Source organism: Alexandromys fortis, unplaced genomic scaffold, assembly GCF_014885135.2.
Source record: "Alexandromys fortis isolate MF-2015 unplaced genomic scaffold, M_Fortis_MF-2015_v1.1 scaffold_114, whole genome shotgun sequence".
Classification (NCBI taxonomy): Eukaryota; Metazoa; Chordata; class Mammalia; order Rodentia; family Cricetidae; genus Alexandromys; species Alexandromys fortis.
The window spans coordinates 2,992,280-3,011,839 of record NW_026068046.1 but is presented as its reverse complement, the minus strand read 5'-3'; the positions used below and the strand labels follow the sequence as shown (position 1 = coordinate 3,011,839).

The window sequence follows — 19,560 nt, the reverse complement described above, 5'->3', positions numbered from 1 at the left end:
AGTTCATGGTGCTGTTAAAATTCTAGAGATGGTGTATTTAATGTGACGAACTGGCTTGTTCAGGGCCTCTGATCTACATCCATTATGTGAATTTTGTCAAAATAATTCCCTATGTCTGCCTGTGTCTGCATCTATTATCAATGTATAATAATGCATTCTGCCTGGCCTTCATTTTAATTAAATTAAACTGCAGAGGTTTAAAGTCCTGGAAGTTCAGGAAATCAGCCATCTGCCTTTAGTAGCACTGCTATAAACAATCCTATTTTTCTTCAAGGTTATTGGCAACAATGATTGCAAAATTATTTAGTACAGTAGTTTGGCAAGAAAGAGTGGTGTTTCTGCGAGAACTAGACTTCTTAAAGGCTCACAATGCATAGGAGTCCGTCTAAATTGTGTTAGAGAGAAACAGGGGAACATTAATAGTAATAGGTGCTAAGCTATGGCTGCTTTGTGCACACAAAACATTCCTGAGAATGATGCTTTAGTGTTCATAAATTTTCCTTCAGTAAAACCTAAGCAAGCTGGGCAGCCACGAGAACAGTACCCACCGAATATTTTAATAATAAATGGGGAGTGCTTTACAATTTGCAAGGTACTTTCACATACATTATTTCATTTTAATCCATATAGCATTCCTGCTAGGTAGGCATGGCAAAATTAATAAGGTTTCCAATATCCAGAGGAAGAACCACGTTCAGAAAGAGCCAAAAAGCCTGTACAGAGACGGAATTCCAACTCAGATCTTCCAGTCCTATGTGTCTTTTCTTCTGTCATTCTTGACCCAATGAGAGAACACCCCACCTTAACAAGCACCCAATTCTATGCCCCAGTGGCTTTCTGTCAGAAAAGCTAGCATAGATAATAATCTCTCGTCATTTCTTTCCACTGATTAATTCATAATTGCTAACTGAGAGCAGAACTGTGTTAGACTGTCAACTTTATAGGCACAGTGCCCAGGCTTTAAGTTTTTTAAGGAACAATTACATGCTTGCAACTTTAAAGCAAAGTTTGAAAAAGCAAGCCAGAAAAATCACGACAAATAAATATTAAGTGAGTGGCTGCAAAACCAAGCATTATGTCAGCTTTTCAGCTACTATTAATTTTTTAAACTTAAATATGAAATGTTTAGTGTGGGATGTAAGTTATGGCCATTTTAATATGACATAGAATCTCTAAAGTAAGAAAGTCTAGGACTTACCCTAATACTCTGGTAAGCAAATACTATGTGTTCATTTCAGTCTGGTTAAACTCATGGTTAGATCGTAAAACTCATTTCATGAGTCTAGAAGCATTTTGGAATAATAGAATATAATTTATTAGCTAATAATGGGACAAAAGTGACAAGAACACAATAGAAAGTATCAAAATATGATTCATAGGAACACTTCATTTCAGTCTTTGCATGTGTGTGTTTGTGTGTGTGTGTTACCATATGTGTATATATATTGTGGGTCAAAGTCAACAAACTCTTTCATGTGACATTCAGGAATAAAAGTTTGAAAGTCATTTGTAGGATAACAAAATCTAGAGACAGGAAAAAAAAAACATGTTTTAGCCAAACATACTAATTACCGATCAAGTCGGCATCTTCAACTATTCTCGCCTTCAACTCCTTTCTCCCAACATATCTCAAGATATTACAACTATAGTCCTTCAAAATTGGGTGAGAACATACTTTATCAAAACTAGGTGCTTTTGAGAATAAAAGGGTATTTCTTTTACATCCCTTTTACCCAAGCCCATTTTTAAAAGCCCATTTCCAAAGTGAGTCTCTCTCTTGAATCACCTACCCAAACAAAATTGTCTAAAAAATAAAGGTTAGCAATCTTTTGTTTTACCTTCTACTAGGTGAGGTTGAGAATAATTGTGGTTCTTTATTTTTGATGCACTGGGAAAAAAGTGACTCCAACCAATCTGACCTTCTTTAAATTTCATAAAAGTGCCAAGTATCAAAGTGTTCAACACATGTTACTCTTTCTGCCTAAAATGGTTTTCCCTACATAGATAGCACCCCCCCCCCAAACTAATGCAAGGTTAACTTTCAATTTTTCTATGTCATGATGTTACAGTGGCATAAAAGCAATGTGCATTTAGTACGAGCCATACTTTGAATTTTGATGTTTTCCCTGCCTAGTGATATGCAGTACTTATCACATGCCCTGGTGTTGCTGGGAAGCAGCAGAAAGCTGTAGTTCCCAGTTAGTCACTGAATTAAAAGAGTAAATAACTGATCTTATATAGTGAGCTGTCTTGCTAAGTTCTGAAGTACACAAGGTTAAGTGTATTAAACGCATTTTTTACTCCAAATATTTTCAGCTTGCAAGCACAAGCCCTTGTTAGTCAAGGTGATCCTATGCAGTACCCTCCTTTCCTCTTATCTGTGGTTTCACTTTTCTTGGTTTCAGTTACCCAGTGAACTGAAGTCTGCAAATGTTAAGTGAAAATTTCTGGAAATAAATACTCCATGCCGTTTTAGACTGCATGCCATTCCGAGCAGCATAATGATATCTCTCGCCATTCGATCTTGCCGAGACAGGAATGATTTAGGGCAGTGAGATGGCTCGGCTAGTAAACTGCTTGACATGCAAGTCTGACGACTTGGGCTCCATCCTTAGAACTCATGTAGAGGTAAAAGGGGAGAGATGACTAGGCAAAGTTGTCCTCCAACCTCTATGTGGTTCGGTATGGCACATGCACACGTGCACTCACGCATACACACACACACACACACACACACACACACACACAGCATGCTTGCATGACAATAATAATTTCAAAAGCAAGGAAAGCATTCTCTGTTTGTCCAGCATATCCATAGTGTATATACTAATGGCCTATTAATGTCACACAGTATTGTCAGTTATCAAATCAACTGCTAAGCCATTGGAGCACTTGTGTTCAATTAACGGTTAGTTTATTCAATGACTCCAAAGCACAAGAATAGTTGTGCAAAGGAGACACCACAGCATGACACATGGAAAGACAGATTAACTCTGATTACTGCGTGCCAATGCTGCAGGGCACAGAGACGAAAGCACCGCCATAGATGTGATACCAGTCACAATTTCAGACATCCAGAAAGAGGTCTTCGATTGTGCCCCCCACAAGTGAGGGGAACCTCATTAGGTGAACCTCTTCTCTTTGTCTCCCCGATCTAACATGAATTCCCTTATCGGAATCATTCCTAATAGTCCACATTTTCTTCTTGTAACATTTATCAAAACGTATGTAAGTAATTGTGTGAGCTATTAATTTTTCTTTCATAGTTTTTGTTTCACTAGACTATAAGCTGCGCCAAGAGGAATTCTGCTTTGTTCTGTTTTATTCACCCTCGTATCCCATGTGCCCCATACAGTGCCTGTAAGCAGGAGGTACTCAATAAATATTGCATGTTTCTTGAATGATTGAACAAACAAGTGAATAAAGTCAGAAGTGACCCCTTAGCCTTGCCTGTGTAGTGGAATGATAGCGCTCCACAGTAAGAGGAATACGCAAAGGCACTCACAAATTTGTATATAATCCCAGAACATCTCTCTGGTCTTCATGCAATTAGACTTGAAGAAATTATCCAGAAAAAAAAAGTATTACAAAATTATTTTTTAGTATGCAGCCTAGTGTGAAACAGTTGAATAGCTACTCACACTCCTAAATGCCCTTTTTCTACGTGTCCAAATACATATCTTTTAATATTATCTTGCATAACCCTTTTTGTGAATGGGTAGAGTACATTTCCTAAGTAAAGTATTAGTAGTTCCCAAGTCAAATCCAGTAACTGGAGCAAGGATAATGTATCATGATCAGGTTGGATTTAATTTAGGACCACATGATGGTTCAGCCCTGGGAAATCTATTGCTAAAACTCACTATCTTAGAAGCTTAAAGGTGAAAAAGATATGACTATTTCCACAAATGTTGAAAAGGCCCTCAATAAAAACCTACCATCTGATGCCAACAGTATTAAAAAACTGAGAATTACAGGTAAACAAAGCATTTTAGGCAATCAGGCAACGTGTCAAATCAAGGAACCTCTGAGGTCACGCTATTTTATAATAAATTACTAGAGAATAGGAAAATATACAACTTTGAGAACACTCACTTATTTACAATAGGTAGCATGTTGTCAACACAGTGTTGATCTGTTGTTATGGCTTTCATTTGATTCTTTGGGTGTTTTGTTTTCTGTCATTTTCTGTATTTGTATTAATATAGTTTTAATGGAAAATATTTATTGTTCTATTGAATGGCTTCTTTTTGAAGAAAAGGATTTTTACTTCTTGTTATTCTTTAAATGTCTTCAAATTATTTCTAGATCTATGCTTAGTTCATGAATGTAACACAAATTTTTCCACTATCATATCACCTTTAATTATATATTACTTTCATAAATGCAAGCATTATGAATTCTGAAGCCTTAGCCTGAAGGTATTGAAAATCATTTGCTTCATCTTGTCATATTTCACATATCAGCTTCATTACATTGTATTTTTACCTTGGCTACTTAATGTCAATCCCTTACTCTAGCCCTTATAGATGAATGGTATATTTACAAAACTAGATGTCATAGACAGTGTGGCCCCATAGCCTTCTTATAGTCCACAAGTGGTGAATAATGCTGCCCATATAAGTAAAATAAACATTAAGAGGGTTTTTTCAAATGTCTCAGAGAGAATAAGCTAGTCTTTTGCATTCAGTTTTCTTTATATTCCAGTGGGAGATTTGCAAGAAGACTAACAATGAAGTCAGAGGTGTGCACCTATGATCAGAAAACACAGCTCTCTGCGAAAAGTAGTATGTGCACAGAACAACCAGTGACTCATGCTTAGCGAATATTCACTTACTATCTCTGCATACATGTGAGACACAGACTATGGAAAGGCATAACTCTAGATGGAGTTAAGGGTGTCACAAAGGAAGGTGCCACATGGCTCAAAGAATGCATTTTTTCCATATTGACTCTTTTCCAATTGCCTTCCCAATAATTTTACAGCAGCATGGGGCCTAGGCCACATCCTGTGAAGTATAACCCATGACCTTTGCCTACCTTTCCCTGCTCACTGCCAGTCTAAACCACTTCTACAGCCCTTCTGAAATACTGTTGAATTAGTTTTTTCTCTTATTATACTAGTTTTCCTAGCTCTACTCCAGAGTGCCAGAGGCTGAATCTGTGACTTATACAATACTGTGTTAATGATCCAATGCTATAGGGAAGAGACCAGAAACTGGTCATGGTCCAGTCTGCTTACTTAGCACAGCAGCTGTCATGGTACTGAGCAGAATGTTATGTCAAGGCTTAGCATTTTTAGCACTGGATCCAATATAAACCACTTTTTCTATATTTAATTATACAAAACACTGGGGCTTTAGTGCATTGCGGTCTGCTTCCACGAGAAGCTGAAGATTGTGCTGCTATTGCATTTGCTAGTCCTCTTGCATTTGAAGAGCAGTTAAGCATCATAGAGAGAAACTTTCCATTCTCAGAAGCCAATTGTAAGTTTCAGGATTAAGCTAAGAGGGCTGTGCGAGAAAGGAACCTCGCCTTGTTACTCTGAGCAAGGATCTGCGCACACACACACACACACACACACACACACACACCAACACACAGCCATTCTCATTAAAGTCAGTTGGAATTTTGGACAAGTCTTAAGTATAAATTATAACTTTATTAGCTCATAGAGCTTTCTCAGGAGAAAGTAAATCTAATAAAAATTAGAGGGAACTTATTAAGTGCTTGCCTTGTTGCTATTTGCTGTGACTGGGGAGAAAAAAGTAATATAATTGTGGGGTTTGCAGCCAATGCACTTTTTTGTTGCAGACTGGAGAGCAATTCAGAGAGCAGATAGAAGGCGGTGAAAAGAGTATGTGTGTCTCATTACCGTTGCATCGAGAACTGTTTAATTGATGCTTTATGTAAGCGTTTCCTGCTGCCGAGTTAGGATGATCTTTAACTGTTACTGAGAGGGAAAAAACAGGCTCTGCACCATCATCAGAGGTCACCAAGGCACATTACTTATTTGCGAAACTACACAATCACCTTCCGGAGAAGGGATTCTAGAGGTGCTTACCAGGCTTCCAATGTACAGAAGGCAGATCCCATAATTGCCAGACATACTGTGAGGAAAGAGATGATGACTTTAAAGAAACTGGTGATCATTATTGTTGTGATTATTTATTAATCGAGACTTTTAAACATTGGCAATAGAAGCAGAAATCGTGTCCTTCTATACACCAACATGTTCTTTAATGTGTTCTCTAATCATCTGATCTTCCAACATGAGACACATTGCACTATTTGGCTTGTTACGTTGATCCTAAACTTGTAAGTATCATGTAAAGGAAGTGCAATTTAGAATCACATAGTGGAAATGATAAAGGGGAAGTGAAAAGGATTCTTAAATATATGTGTCCTAAGTCCAGAATTATTATTTGAATATTAAGACAACTACCACCTAGATTGGTATACAAAATTCTGTGCACATTTTCACTTTCCAGAAAGAATATCCATGATATTGTTCACAAGATTCACAAGTAAATACTTCATAACCCATAATAGCATAAGAAGGACCCATTTTAATGCCCTTCTTCCAACTTGGAGATGAAGAAGAATTTGCCCGAGACCCCAAACTTACTTACCAACAGATAAGAAAGTCAAAGGTTTTTCTTCTCTTGATCTAAACTCAGCTGTTTTGAGTTGTTTTAACCAGTATAAGAGCTCTTATGAGATAGCAGGCAAACTGTAGACAGCATTGATCAGTGAGATAGGTACAACCAGGGATGATCGTTGAGGTTCCTTTTAACTCAGAGATCCTATTTGCACCTATCTTCATAGATAGCAGCACTACACAGAGAACCCTCTAATAATTTCCCTTTAGAGATTACTTTCATTGTATGATTAGTAATTGTCCTTGCCTACTGCTCTCTCTTGATAATGTTGTTTAGTAGAGACTACAATTACAAATGGGTTTGCAGAAACGGAGAACTGCTCAGTAGGTAGAGGACATGGAGGCCTGACTTCTGTCACCCAAACCATGTAGAATCCAGGTGCGATGCCTTGCATTTGTAATCCTAGAACTGAGACGGCGTAAAGAAGAGGATCCCTGGACTAGCTAGTCAGCCAGTCTTGCTGAACTGATGAGCTCAGTTTACCAATAGACTGCTCCCATCATCAAAATAGGGGTGGGGCTAGCAAGATGGCGCAGCTATTAAAGGTGCTTCTAGACAAGCCTGATGACCTGAGTTAGCTGACTGGAAACAGCATGGTGGAAAGAGGAGCTGACTCACAGATGTTGTCCTCTAACTTCCACATGCACATTTGGAAGAGGCACAAATACATACATGTAGATAGATAGATAGATAGATAGATAGATAGATAGATAGATAGATAGATTAGATGTTAAAATTTAACGGGCACACTAGATGTCAACCTTCTCTGGATTCCACATATATGCAAACATACACAAACATGTATGCATACCAGAAAAAAAATAAGTTCCCATGAGTCTTAATCAGCAGATAGCTGATAGAACGCGGTGACATCAAAACTGATTATGTAATTTGTGAGGCCCAGTGAAACAAAAATGAAAATACGTATGCTCTTCTCTAAAAACTGTGAAGGGTTTCAAGATGATAACAGCAAACTTAATGTCAACGGTATGGCCCTTCTAATCTCAAGTCGTGCCCAGCAGGAACTATTGTGATTTCTTACTCCTAAGCCTTGTTGGGTTGAGGAGCCAAAAGAAATGTAGCCTACAACTTCAAATTGTCCAAGCACTTATAAAGAATAGTATACTCACAATCTTTTGACTTATCTGCATATGGACTCTTACATACACATACACAAGCAAATCAACTTAACTATTTTTCTGATCAAATAATAATGCCAGTAATCAGAACTAATTTGCTTTCCTTTTTTATTTTTGACCCATTATGCTGCCATTGCTTAAGCACCTGTTTTCTCTGCCAGTTTTCATAACCAAACAGCAAAGGAAGAACTGAACTCTCCAAGGACATGTAAAGATCTGGTAGAGGCTGGTACTGGAAAGCAGTATCAGAAGACAGACCAACTGGGTCTATTTTGAAGCTGCCAGAGAAGCAAAAGCACCTTTGGGATGTGCAGTGTAATAAGTCAGTTCTCTCAGGCTTAGAACATTACGAAGATAGAAAGCATTTTGAAATTCATAAGGCAGAAATTTGGGGTTCCGACAGGTAAGCAGGTTCACCAACTGAGAAAATGGCTATGATTTGGTATGCTTGAGCTATACATATTTCAGGAGGACAGAGACATCCAAGGTACCGCATTCTGAACTTCCCATTTTAGAGGCATACTATGGTTCCACGTTTAATGCGCAACATCTGTGCTTCATAAGAGTTGGAGCCAAATGCTTGGGTGATGTCCCATTGGTACTCTATATGCAGAAATAAAAACATAATATACACAACGTATAATTTACAGTTTCGGCTCTCTAAGCAAATTCACACCTCTTAGTAAAGTAAAGGCTGTTGGTATAGAAAATATATGAATTGACTAAATCAATTTTATTAGTTTCTTATGGATTCAAGTGTTGCGTAAGTGGTTCAGCACTCCAAAGTCCATTTCCTGAATGCATTTTATGCTCTAGAGAAGTGAGAAACAAGCTTTATCCTGTACTTCACCTATAAAAGTACTGAGAGGAATTACACCATGTGCGCTTAATTCTCAAAGAGCATCTCTCCTTAGATTTACATGGCAGAATCTAATCAGGAAGCCCAGAATGAAGTTGAATGTTCATGTGCATATGGTACCTAACTNCCAGAATTCACTGGCTGGACATTTAGGAGTAACTAATGCCATTCTGTCTACAGTTCCAAACTATGCCAGGTGAAAGTCATTTGCTATTAAATTTCACCCCAAATCAAAATAGCAAATCAATAACCACATAATTATCAACCAGTGTGAATACAAAGTAAATATTTTACAATTTTCTAATACGCTATTAACTCTTTCTTTGCAGTGTCTGTGGGATATGAATATGAGATGTGCCCTGACTTTATTCTCTGGGAACAAAGGACAGTTGTTTTACAGGGCTTTGAGATGGATGCATCGAACCTAGGAGGCTGGTCCTTGAATAAGCATCATATTTTTAATCCTCAAAGTGGTGAGCTACTTTCAAAATTTGTATTAATACCAGTTTCCTAATACTGTTTAGTACACATTTGTTGTTGAAAATTTGGTCAAATGTAAGAAAGAAATCACCTACAAGGATGACACTTAGACATGTCCAAGTTAATACATCTGCTTATGGGTACTATAATTTGATGATGAATTTGTTTTAGTGTCTCAGAATCAGAACACTCTCACTCATTATCACTTCTTAGTTTGTAATTGAAGCCTTAAGTAAATAAGAAAATCAAGCATGAGAAAGGATCACATGTATCTCCTGTGTTTACTGATTTTACTACTCATTCAAACTCCTCCACTTACTTTTGCACTCCGCTTAGAAACTGGTCCTTGGGATCTCCATCCCAATTCCCTATAAACATCCACTGCTTGGAACTTTTCACCACAAAAACCATATTGTCTTTTTGTCGAAAGAGGTAGTTTCTAAGAACCTGGACTAGTTCATACACTTCACGTTGCATTTTCAGAAGACAAAAATGAATGTGACTTTAGTTCAGCCACCCTTCTGTCCACCCTATATTTATGGAATAAATCTGAGTTGTTTTGTGAAGCTAAGATCTCTACTTTGCAATTATGCCCATGATCTTGTTTTATTTGTATATGTAGTGAAAAATAGCCACACGGAAATTTTGATTAGTGAAAATAACCAGACTTGCTCTACTAATAGAATGACAAAAATCTATCTTAGCCCCAGTGTGAGACATAGGAGAATAAATCCGTTGCTGTATGTCACCAATGTACATCCCCTTTCCTCTTGAAGGAAGATGCTAAGTTCCATTTCAAATTGTTTGTTTGTTTGCTTTAACAGTAAAGCTTCAAGCACAGATGTAAAATGTCAATTTTTTTCAGTTGTCAAAAGGAGAGTCACAGTTTTCAGAGTACAAAAGCAAAAGGGCAGATGCCACTTATTAAATTATTAGGGTTTTTTTTTGTTTTGATTTGAAAGAGTTTGACATTTTAAGCAGCTGTTTCTTTTCCACTCACTTTTATTGGCGTATATAGATTGTCTCTTTCAAACGCCTGTCATTGACATTAAACACAAAGTGGGAAATGACCTCAATGGAACCAGCCCCCAGCTGTGTGCTCCCAGCCTTGTATCTTCTTATCATTTGCTTCACACAGACTTTGAAGCAGAGGGGAGCTATTCAGGAAGCTGGCTTTAGGAACCACACATTCCTTACATCCCTAATTCACCCATAATTACTTTTTAGGTAATTAGGTATGAAGTTACTTCTGAGAATTTTGAACTGCTTTATTGAAGTATAATTTCGACACCATAAAACTTACCCATTTGAAGTGCACACTTAAATGATGCTTAGAAAATTTGTACTTGTCCTACGATCACCAAAAGCTGCATTCAGGGTATTTTATCCCAACAGAAAAACTTCTTGCATTACCAGAAGCCTCACTAAGTCTGCTTTCTGTTTCTACCTTTCTGATCATTTTATTCGGGAAAAGAAACCTTACTATTTTGGATAGCTTCTCATCTGCCAAGGGACATTTTTATATTTACCATCTTATTTGTAGAGGCATTGTCTTTCTCACCAAGAACTCATCCCACTTGCCAAGAAATAGATTCAAAACCAGCTCCACTGATGCCTTTCAGTTTGACCTTGAATACAAACGCCTGTCTTAGGGTGATTCTGAGGTCAAAACCCCACCCGCAAAGGCAATTTTAAAAGCAGGACTGATAAATGCAAGGGAGCAGGGTTGGGGACGCCAATTTAAAAAGCAATGCTCTTCCCCCCTCGGGTCAGATGGTCTTTTCTGACTGATTAAGGCAGAAACAATGTCTTTCCAAATTCCCCCATTCCACTTCTCTCATGAAAAAGCCTAACTCTTTAGGCACCCAGCCTTTTTGATTTGAGACAGATAGTAGATTAGAAACAAGAATCTATCTTCCTCCAATTTCCTCTCACTGGTTAAAAAGACACCTATAATTAGATTGGATGTCTGCTGCCATTCTAGGCGCAGTTTTGCTCTGACTCCCAAATCATTATGCAGTGGGTAGTTTCCAATAGGCACTATGTGCAGACTGCTTGTCATTTCAGGTACCACAATTGTATTTACCTGACAATTAACTATTGCTTGTGGAAAAGCTTTCTAAATATTCAAACTGATGTACACACACACTTTCTGCTATCACTGTGATAAAAACTCTAGAAATACATGTTTTCAACAAGTTGATTGTCAAGTTCATATTCATTCCTTTTAGTATTTTTAAAGTATTATTTTATTATTCCTTACAGAGATTAGTATATTTTTTCTAACATCCTCTGGTGTTTCCTAGGAACTAATAGTTAAAAAATATTAGAACAATCCAGGGTACTAATTGTACATGGCTATCTATCAGAAATAGCAAATTTCCTTAGCCTCCCAGATAGGCCAGTAGTTTGTCAACACATGGTTTTACTGGGAGGAGTAAACTGCCATTGATCACACTGGCGTATCTCCCAGTTTGTGTTTATAACCTCTCAGTCAAGTAGTAAGAAAGAGAAATATGTATTGCGTCCCTTGTTGGTCATAAGTCTGAAAAATGGTTTCTTCTTTGAAATCAGCATAAAGCACCACCCACTGGCTTCCAGAGGGAATTTTATTTTAAACTTCTTTGTAAGCTTCAGAAGAACTTTTGAGCGAGGTAGCAGAAAGATAGGAATAGTCGGTTTTAAAATGCGCTTACCTTATTACCGTGCAAACTTGGCTCTCGCATTGAAGCAGAGAAAGGGAAAACATGGGGGAGAAAAGGAATCCCATCCAGTGAGATTTCATTGTTAAGTATAAACAAGACACCCAATCCTTAGGAAGAAGTTGGCCTCCATATCAATAGTGTGTGTTGTCCGGTTACAAAACAAGCATGCATGGCAGAATACACTGGAAAAGAAGCAGCAATAATTGATCAAGATTTTCAGAAACATAAACAAAATACTTTCAGAGTAACCTTTTGCGAAAGAATTGATGTTAAATCATTGTCGCTAGATGGTATGGCCTGGCTCTGTGGACTAGAAGGTTAAACAGATTCTTAAAACAACAAAAACACCCTTCAAAATGATCTATTTTTCCAGGGCAATACAAAAGGGGTTTGCCCATTTTTGTTTTGATTGCTTCAGCTTTAAACAGAAATGGTAATTTCAGTACATGGGCACTTTGGTACCTTGCATGAAAGCAAGACATCAATTGTAGAGATGTAATCAGAAAGTACATTGCCTTATGTTTTATTTCCTTTAATCATTCTTCTTTTTTTGATAGAGTACTGGGCTTTCTAATCGAAAAGGGGAGCTGTGGAATTGCAGGCTTAGAAGAATGGGTTAGAATAGCCATCTTTAGTTTTTAAATTGCCCGGCGCCTGGTAATAACATGTCATTTGGAGGGCAGTTGTTAGCTATACCATTATATTGATATAAAAAATGGAGATCTACCTGTGAAAATAGATGTTAATAGCAAATCTGGTATTTCCAAGCCAATAATTGGAAATATTTTTGAATAGTACACCCTATCATGAATTGCTGAAGTACTGACATGCTAAACAGTGGTTTCCTCAATTACTAAAGAATGTATCATACTCTCATTGGTCGAATATTTGACTAACAATCATCAGGCTATTTCTTTTCAATGATGTTGTATGACTGTCATTCTAGTTTCCTTCCCTTCCTCCCATTTCATTAAAATTGTAGTATTGATACACTAAAATTAAATGTTTGGGGAGGGAAATGAAATTCAACCTTATTAATCATATTGAATTAATTACTCTAAATCCTAAGAATTGTCCTTACTGGCTAATAAAGTTGCCAACTGTATAATCAGCAAGTAGTGGCCCTAAAGTTATTTCACAGTCTTGTAATAAAAGGTCAGTTTGTTGGAGTGTAAACTTATAGCTACTCTTGCAAATCATGTGTTGAAAAGCTATCTGGAATCACCCTGAGAGGGAGCATAAACATTCTTAAATTTGAAATCCAAAGATCATATGATGGATGGAATGTGTAGTTCCTGGAAGGACCTTTATAAGTATATATTGGTGCCTTGGCATGCATATTTTATGTTGTTATTTATTTTTACCAGCAATGTTCCTATCTCAGAATGATCAATAGTTTCTTTTGTAGAGCTGAAAGTTGGGAGAGAACTGAGGAAGATGTTTCAGGAAGGATTTAGGAGAATAACAGATAGCGCAAGGAGATAGATAGCAAGAAACAAGGGAGGGAAAAAGAAGGGCATAGAATATAGTTGTATTTATGCATTCCCTGGGAGTTGTTTCAGTCTGACACATTGGCATGCCTTCTCACAACATGGATGTTTTACCTGCCCTGGCTCGTTCTGGACTGACTTGTGCCATTTAGCACAGCAGTGCTTGTTCCTTGGATTTTCTCCCCTGGCACAGCAGGTTTGCAAAATCATTGAGATTCGGAATAGGAAACTACCAGAGACTTAAAGCCTATTTTCAGCATTTACTGAGCACTTATAAAGACTTGGCCATAGAGATTGGCACTAAAAAAAATACAGAAGGGAGTAAGATAGAAGATGTGCCTTCAAGGAGTTCATTCATGTTACAATGGAGAAGATAGAGAAGTGAGGAAAACTGTACCACACAATGTAGTAAGTGTTACAATAGAGCTATGGAAAATGAGCACACACTGAAAAGCATGATTAATTCTGCCTGGATGGAGCTCTGAAGTTAGTCCCCTCAAACAGACAAAATAAAAAGGGCATTCAGGATAGAGGCAATAAGCCGTACAAAATCATAGCAGAAGGAAAGAGTGTAAAAATGTAAAATTTTTATGACCAGATATTGGAATACAAACAAAAGGGTAATAAGAGAAGCCAAACCTACAAGTAATCTGTATGCTTTCTCAGTAATGAACGCACTCTTTATTCTATAGTGATATGTACATATTCTACGGTTTTAATAATCTTTTCAGCAAGGGTGTGAACAATGGTTCGGAAATGGGTATGCCTGGAGAGCAGAAAAATTGAACTAAGGCAGTAAGAGTAGGAATGGGGAAATTTTCACTACATTTAAAGGACATTCTCAATGGGAATTAGTAAGGCTTAGAGAATTAAATGAAATGAAGAATCACCATGATAACCAGATTTACAATTTGGGTAACTACATAACAGAGACAATATTCGTGGGATGGGTTTAAACAAAAGAGGAAGGGACGAGTTTGGTAGGAAATACAGGAAATATAATGAGCTCAATCCCAACCCTCTTTCAGCTTGGGGTAGCTGCCGAGAATCCAGGTAAAGAGGTCTAGTAAGAAAGTGCATGTTGGGTAAGGACTCCAAATAGAAGAAAGTTTCAGCTAAAAGAGATGAGAGTCAAAGTTGTATGTATAAATGTAATTGCCCAAACAGAATGAATGGAAAGCATCTTCATAAGCCAATGTCTTTAGTTTTTGCAATGATGATCATGAGATATGGTCTAAAAGAGAGGAAAATCCAAGTCCCTTGAGTGTGTCTTTGAGGTACATTGTAGCAGTAGGATTTCTTTCCTTTTCATAAAAGTACATTGCCATCCTGACTGTGTTTTACTAATGTGAATATTAACATCAATGTGGCGTCTCTGTTACTGCACCAGTTGCATAAGGAGAAAGTGGAGTGAGGTAGATGTGTGCAAGGCATAACGAGAGCCAATCAGAAAGGCAGAACTAGTCACATAGAATCCACAGAGCCGAGTAAATCGGAAACCATTAAAAGTTAGTTATCAAGTACTTTATTAAATTTGGAATCAGTATTAAAGAGACTCCTTGAATTTCCCCACTTCACAGAAAAACAAAATTAGACAAACTGCTATATCACTATACCACTATCGGTTATGACTATAAATTTGAACCAAATGAACAGTAACGCGATTCACTCTCAGATTCTGCTATTAAGTCAAAGCTCCCTTCTGTTTTGAACTCTATGAGAAAACTTAACTTTTGGCATGATGTTTGTGTGGCAAATCCTTTTCTAATTTTTGTTCTCTTTTTTCTTGTGAATAGGAATCATACATAAAGGAAATGGAGAAAATATGTTCATTTCCCAGCAGCCCCCAGTCATATCAACCATAATGGGTAATGGACACCAAAGGAGTGTAGCCTGCACTAACTGTAATGGCCCAGCTCACAACAACAAACTCTTTGCTCCTGTTGCTTTAGCTTCTGGCCCTGATGGTAGTGTGTATGTTGGTGACTTCAATTTTGTAAGGCGAATATTTCCTTCGGGAAATTCCGTTAGCATTTTGGAATTAAGGTAAGTTTCTTCTCATCTCTGTATTCACTTGACAGATAAAGAAAAAAGAAACAAGAATAAGATCATGTGAAGAGGCAAGTTATTGCCAAGAAAAGCATAAAGTATACTTTTTATGAGTTACTATGGGGGAATTTCTCCCCTATTTGTTGTCCTGTTAGTCCTGAAACCATACATACACAAATCACAAAGTTGTATCTGTATATATGTGTGTACACATATGTATATGTACATATATGCATGTATATATGCATGTATGTATATACAACAATAGTAATCAAAAAGAAAGAGGCTGTAAGCTTGAGAGTGGGAAGAGATATAAAAGGGGTTCCATGGAGGGTAGCACGGAAGGGATGGACAGAGGGAAAGTGATGTAATTTTATTTCAATTAAAAACCCCCAAAATATTAAAATTCAAAAACTGTTTTCAGCAATGAAAAATATAAATTAAAAATCATAATTTCCAAAACAAGGAGGGTTATGAGTAATGGTCTCCCGCCCACTCCAACTCGTCAAAGGAACCTTTAATCACTGATTTGAAATGCTCAAAAGTATTGCTTTCCCTGACAGTGAGGCCTCCCCTGTCTGCAAGGCTGTTACAGGGATCTCAGTACTTCCAAGTGCCAGCATAAGTTACTGAGTGCTGTCAAGCTACTAAAAGCTACCTGTTCCATTGTTGCGGGTAGCAGTAGCACCAGATTTAAAAGGACTTTTCAGTCTTTTGAAGTCATTTAATATAGAAGAACATTGAAGTCTGTTTTCTCATGGCATCACAAGGAAGGAAGAAGACACTTTCTACCTTTGAAAGAGCAATTCAGTGATGATTAAAGCATCCATCTTTAGATTTTCTTCCTCTGTTCTAAGTATTTTCTTGCAAGTACAAAGAATGTTAATATCTTTTGTGAAGAATTCATACCTTTTTGCTCTGCTATATCCTGAAGTTACCTAAATATTACAACTAAATCAACAATGGCTTAACCAGCTTATTTCTTCCATTTCTGTGTCTATAAGACAAACATATGTCTTCTGGAGTTCACAAAAAAGAAAGCATCCATTCCTATCCCATTAGGGATTAAAACTGCTGCTTTATCCCTGAGGAAATTGGCAGGGCTTCCCTTCTAATTGGTTATGGCAGATTTATCCATAACACATGACTCTGAAAATTAAGACTAAAATTTGTAGAGTCCAAAGGATTTTGATGTCATCTTTTGAATATTCCATACAATAATTAATTTTTGCTTCAGGCATCTCCTCATTGACATCAAAATTAGTGACTGCCAGAGCCGGCACATCACAAAGCCCTGATGTGTACTCAGGACTCCTGAGATGCTCTGCACCATCCTCATTCAGCCCTTACTGCCCTGGAATGGAAGTCTGACTTTCCATGGGTATTCCTCGAATGTTTTCACATTCTCATTCTTGCTTTGGAATCCGCCTCCCTTTTCTCAAACTGAGTTATTCTTTCACACCTAGTTTGGGAAATGTAGTCCCAAGCCACCATCCATGTTCCACATTAATTCACTATAGTTTTAATACATTTCTTAATTATAATTGCAAATGCTGTCATATGGAAGAAAGCTGCTAAATCCCTTGGTTAATAAAAAATAGACTGTGAAGTTAAGACTTTGTAAAGACAAAGCACATCCAAAAAGTCTAGAGGGGCACTAATTCATAGAGCCCTGCCCTAATCAGGTATTCATGGGCCTCACAATGTCAGACCTCCTGGAGATTTGTCATTTCTAGTAGTATATCTCTTTAGGCATCAGTAGAAAGTCAGCAAGAAGTCTAAGATAGTTGCATAACTGGATTTGAAAACTATTTATACAACATCCTACATTGTTTTCATAATCCTAGGGGTGTTTTATCGACATGATGCCAAACATGAACGGAAGCACTGAGCAATTCGTTCAACACTTGGGCTGTCAGGTAGTGAAAAGACCTGGTGTTACTGAACCTGTTAACCCTGTAAAAGCCCACATATGTAATACTTACATGGCTTCCTCATCAAAGGAAAAGCACTAAAGTCTATTTAAAAAAAAAAAGATACTAAGAGAAAGAAGCCCCTGCTCAATTCAATCCTTTCCTTTATAATTTGAGTGTAAATTTACCTATGGTGGAACAATTGTCTTTCATTGATGAAATTCACAGTTAAGGATTCTCAACAATTCACAAATTTACATTTTAGTACAAAGTACCCTGTGGCCTTCAACAGAAAATCATTTTAAGTATAAATTAAAATAGCATGACCTCAAATTACAAAGTTGATTCTACTGGTACAAAATATGCTTCATTTCTGCTCATTTAGTGTACAGTCCAAAGTCTGTGATCTTCCGTCACTCCTATATCTTCAAGTACACATCTTCAAGTACAGAGGCATGCACGTATGTGAAGTCACACGCTCAGGCCTTCATACTTAGCCTATCACTCTATTGGGCTTCTCTGAGATATGAGCCTTCAGAGTTTCTTACCAGTTTTTATCTGACTTAGATTTTTCTGAGAATCTATTTCAAGTTAAGGTCTCTCTCCAGAGAAAGAATACAGCACCAAAATTTTCCCGTGTTTTTCCCTCCTTTAGCCTCCATGCTACCAGCAGCCTGCCAGCAACCATTTATGCAATGAAGCAATGTCATAGAGTCATGGTTAATAGCTCTTTTAAATTAAATTCAAAGAGACAGATTTTTGTGATCTTCTCAATTCTAAGACTCCTCTGATTGGCCATTGTAGAAACAGGATAGTTAAATATACAATATGAAAAAATTCCCTATGTTTGACTATAACCAAACACTTAAAAAAATCTATACTGATCAGTAACCTATATATATTATATATAATATATATAATCCTTTGTATATAATTGAAGGATTTATATATTTGATATAACTTTCCCAGATATAAACTTTCTGGGAAGAAATAAGTTTATTTAATAAGGTCTATATATCTTTACAACCAAAATACTTATTGAATTCTACTGTGTTTAAATAGAAAGTTTACATTGTGCAGTTTTTTGTTGTTGTTAAGATCAATTAATTCAGTTATTGTACCTTATTAAGTAATTTGTTTTATTGAAAACACAGGTCTGATATTATCATCTTGTTTGTTATATTCAAAACTGAGTGAAGCAACAATGCTGTAAATGAGTTATTACAGAAAAGGTCAAAGAACCCTCCTAAATTTTAACTCTTTGATTACACATTATATATTGTACTCTGTCCTCTACCTCCTTTTCTGTAATATTGAATCCAACCTTATACTTCAAACATACAATTATATGTCTCATACAGAGAATCACATATGGATCACTCTTGGCTCAGTGTTTGATGACATTCTGTGAAGACATAAAATTTGTCCCAAGTAGAAGACATCCTGTATTTCCTGCTTTCCATCATTTTATTCCATATTTGACAGCATGGACTCTTTTTCAATTTCAGATTCTACTTAGACATTCAAAGACTGGTAGTCTTTCAACCTTACCCCAGTCAATCCAAACCATCTGTATCTGAGATTTCTTTTCTCTGATCTCAATAACCCTTTCATTTAATTGGTTGCCAGTCATCCTCAACCCTGACCTGACCATTCCTTATTGGCTAAACAAAACCAGAAGCGAAAAATCAATGATGTTGTTGTTGTTGTTACACATTTGCCAAGAGAAACATCATTTCTTGTTATTTAAGTCTATAGTATCCCTTCCCAGTTTCCTGTAGCTTTTGTCTACAAGTATGGTTCTTATTGCTTTCTTCCAGGAAGAGTCTCAAGTAGGATAATAAAGAAGTGAAGTTTATAAGCTTTTGTACTACAAATGTTTCAAAACTCCATTTTCTGAAGACCTTTAAAGATATACTCATTTCTAAGACAGTTTGAGTCTTGATTTCCCTGTGGGTTTGCTTGTGAGGTTAAGATGTACACATACATAAGTACATATATGTACATAAAAATATATGTGCATATTTTAGTAGTATAAAAGTGATATCAGAGATATGTGAGTTTAATGTTTATTAGAAGAATCCATGAAGATAGTGTGTGCAGTACATGCCTGACACTTTGTAATTTATAATTTGTCTGATTGTTTTTAAAAGCCAGAAAGTTAAATATCTCTCAAAATCTTGCTGCATCTTTAGATTTATTTATGAAAGAGAGAGAAGAAAGAAAAAAAATCTTCTTTAAGATTAACTTAAACCTGCCCTTA

The 19,560-nt window shown here is 36.8% G+C and overlaps 1 protein-coding gene across 3 annotated transcripts in view; it reads left to right on the top strand.

Annotated features, from left to right (window-relative positions):
* Nucleotides 1-19,560, top strand: part of Tenm1 (teneurin transmembrane protein 1) — a 570,621-nt gene that overhangs the window by 449,099 nt on the left and 101,962 nt on the right. For all 3 annotated transcript variants that reach the window (XM_050118835.1, XM_050118834.1, XM_050118833.1), the window contains exons 19-20: nt 8,990-9,133; nt 15,132-15,381. In XM_050118835.1, the coding sequence (XP_049974792.1) occupies nt 8,990-9,133; nt 15,132-15,381 (394 nt within the window). The remainder of the gene's footprint in view (nt 1-8,989; nt 9,134-15,131; nt 15,382-19,560) is intronic.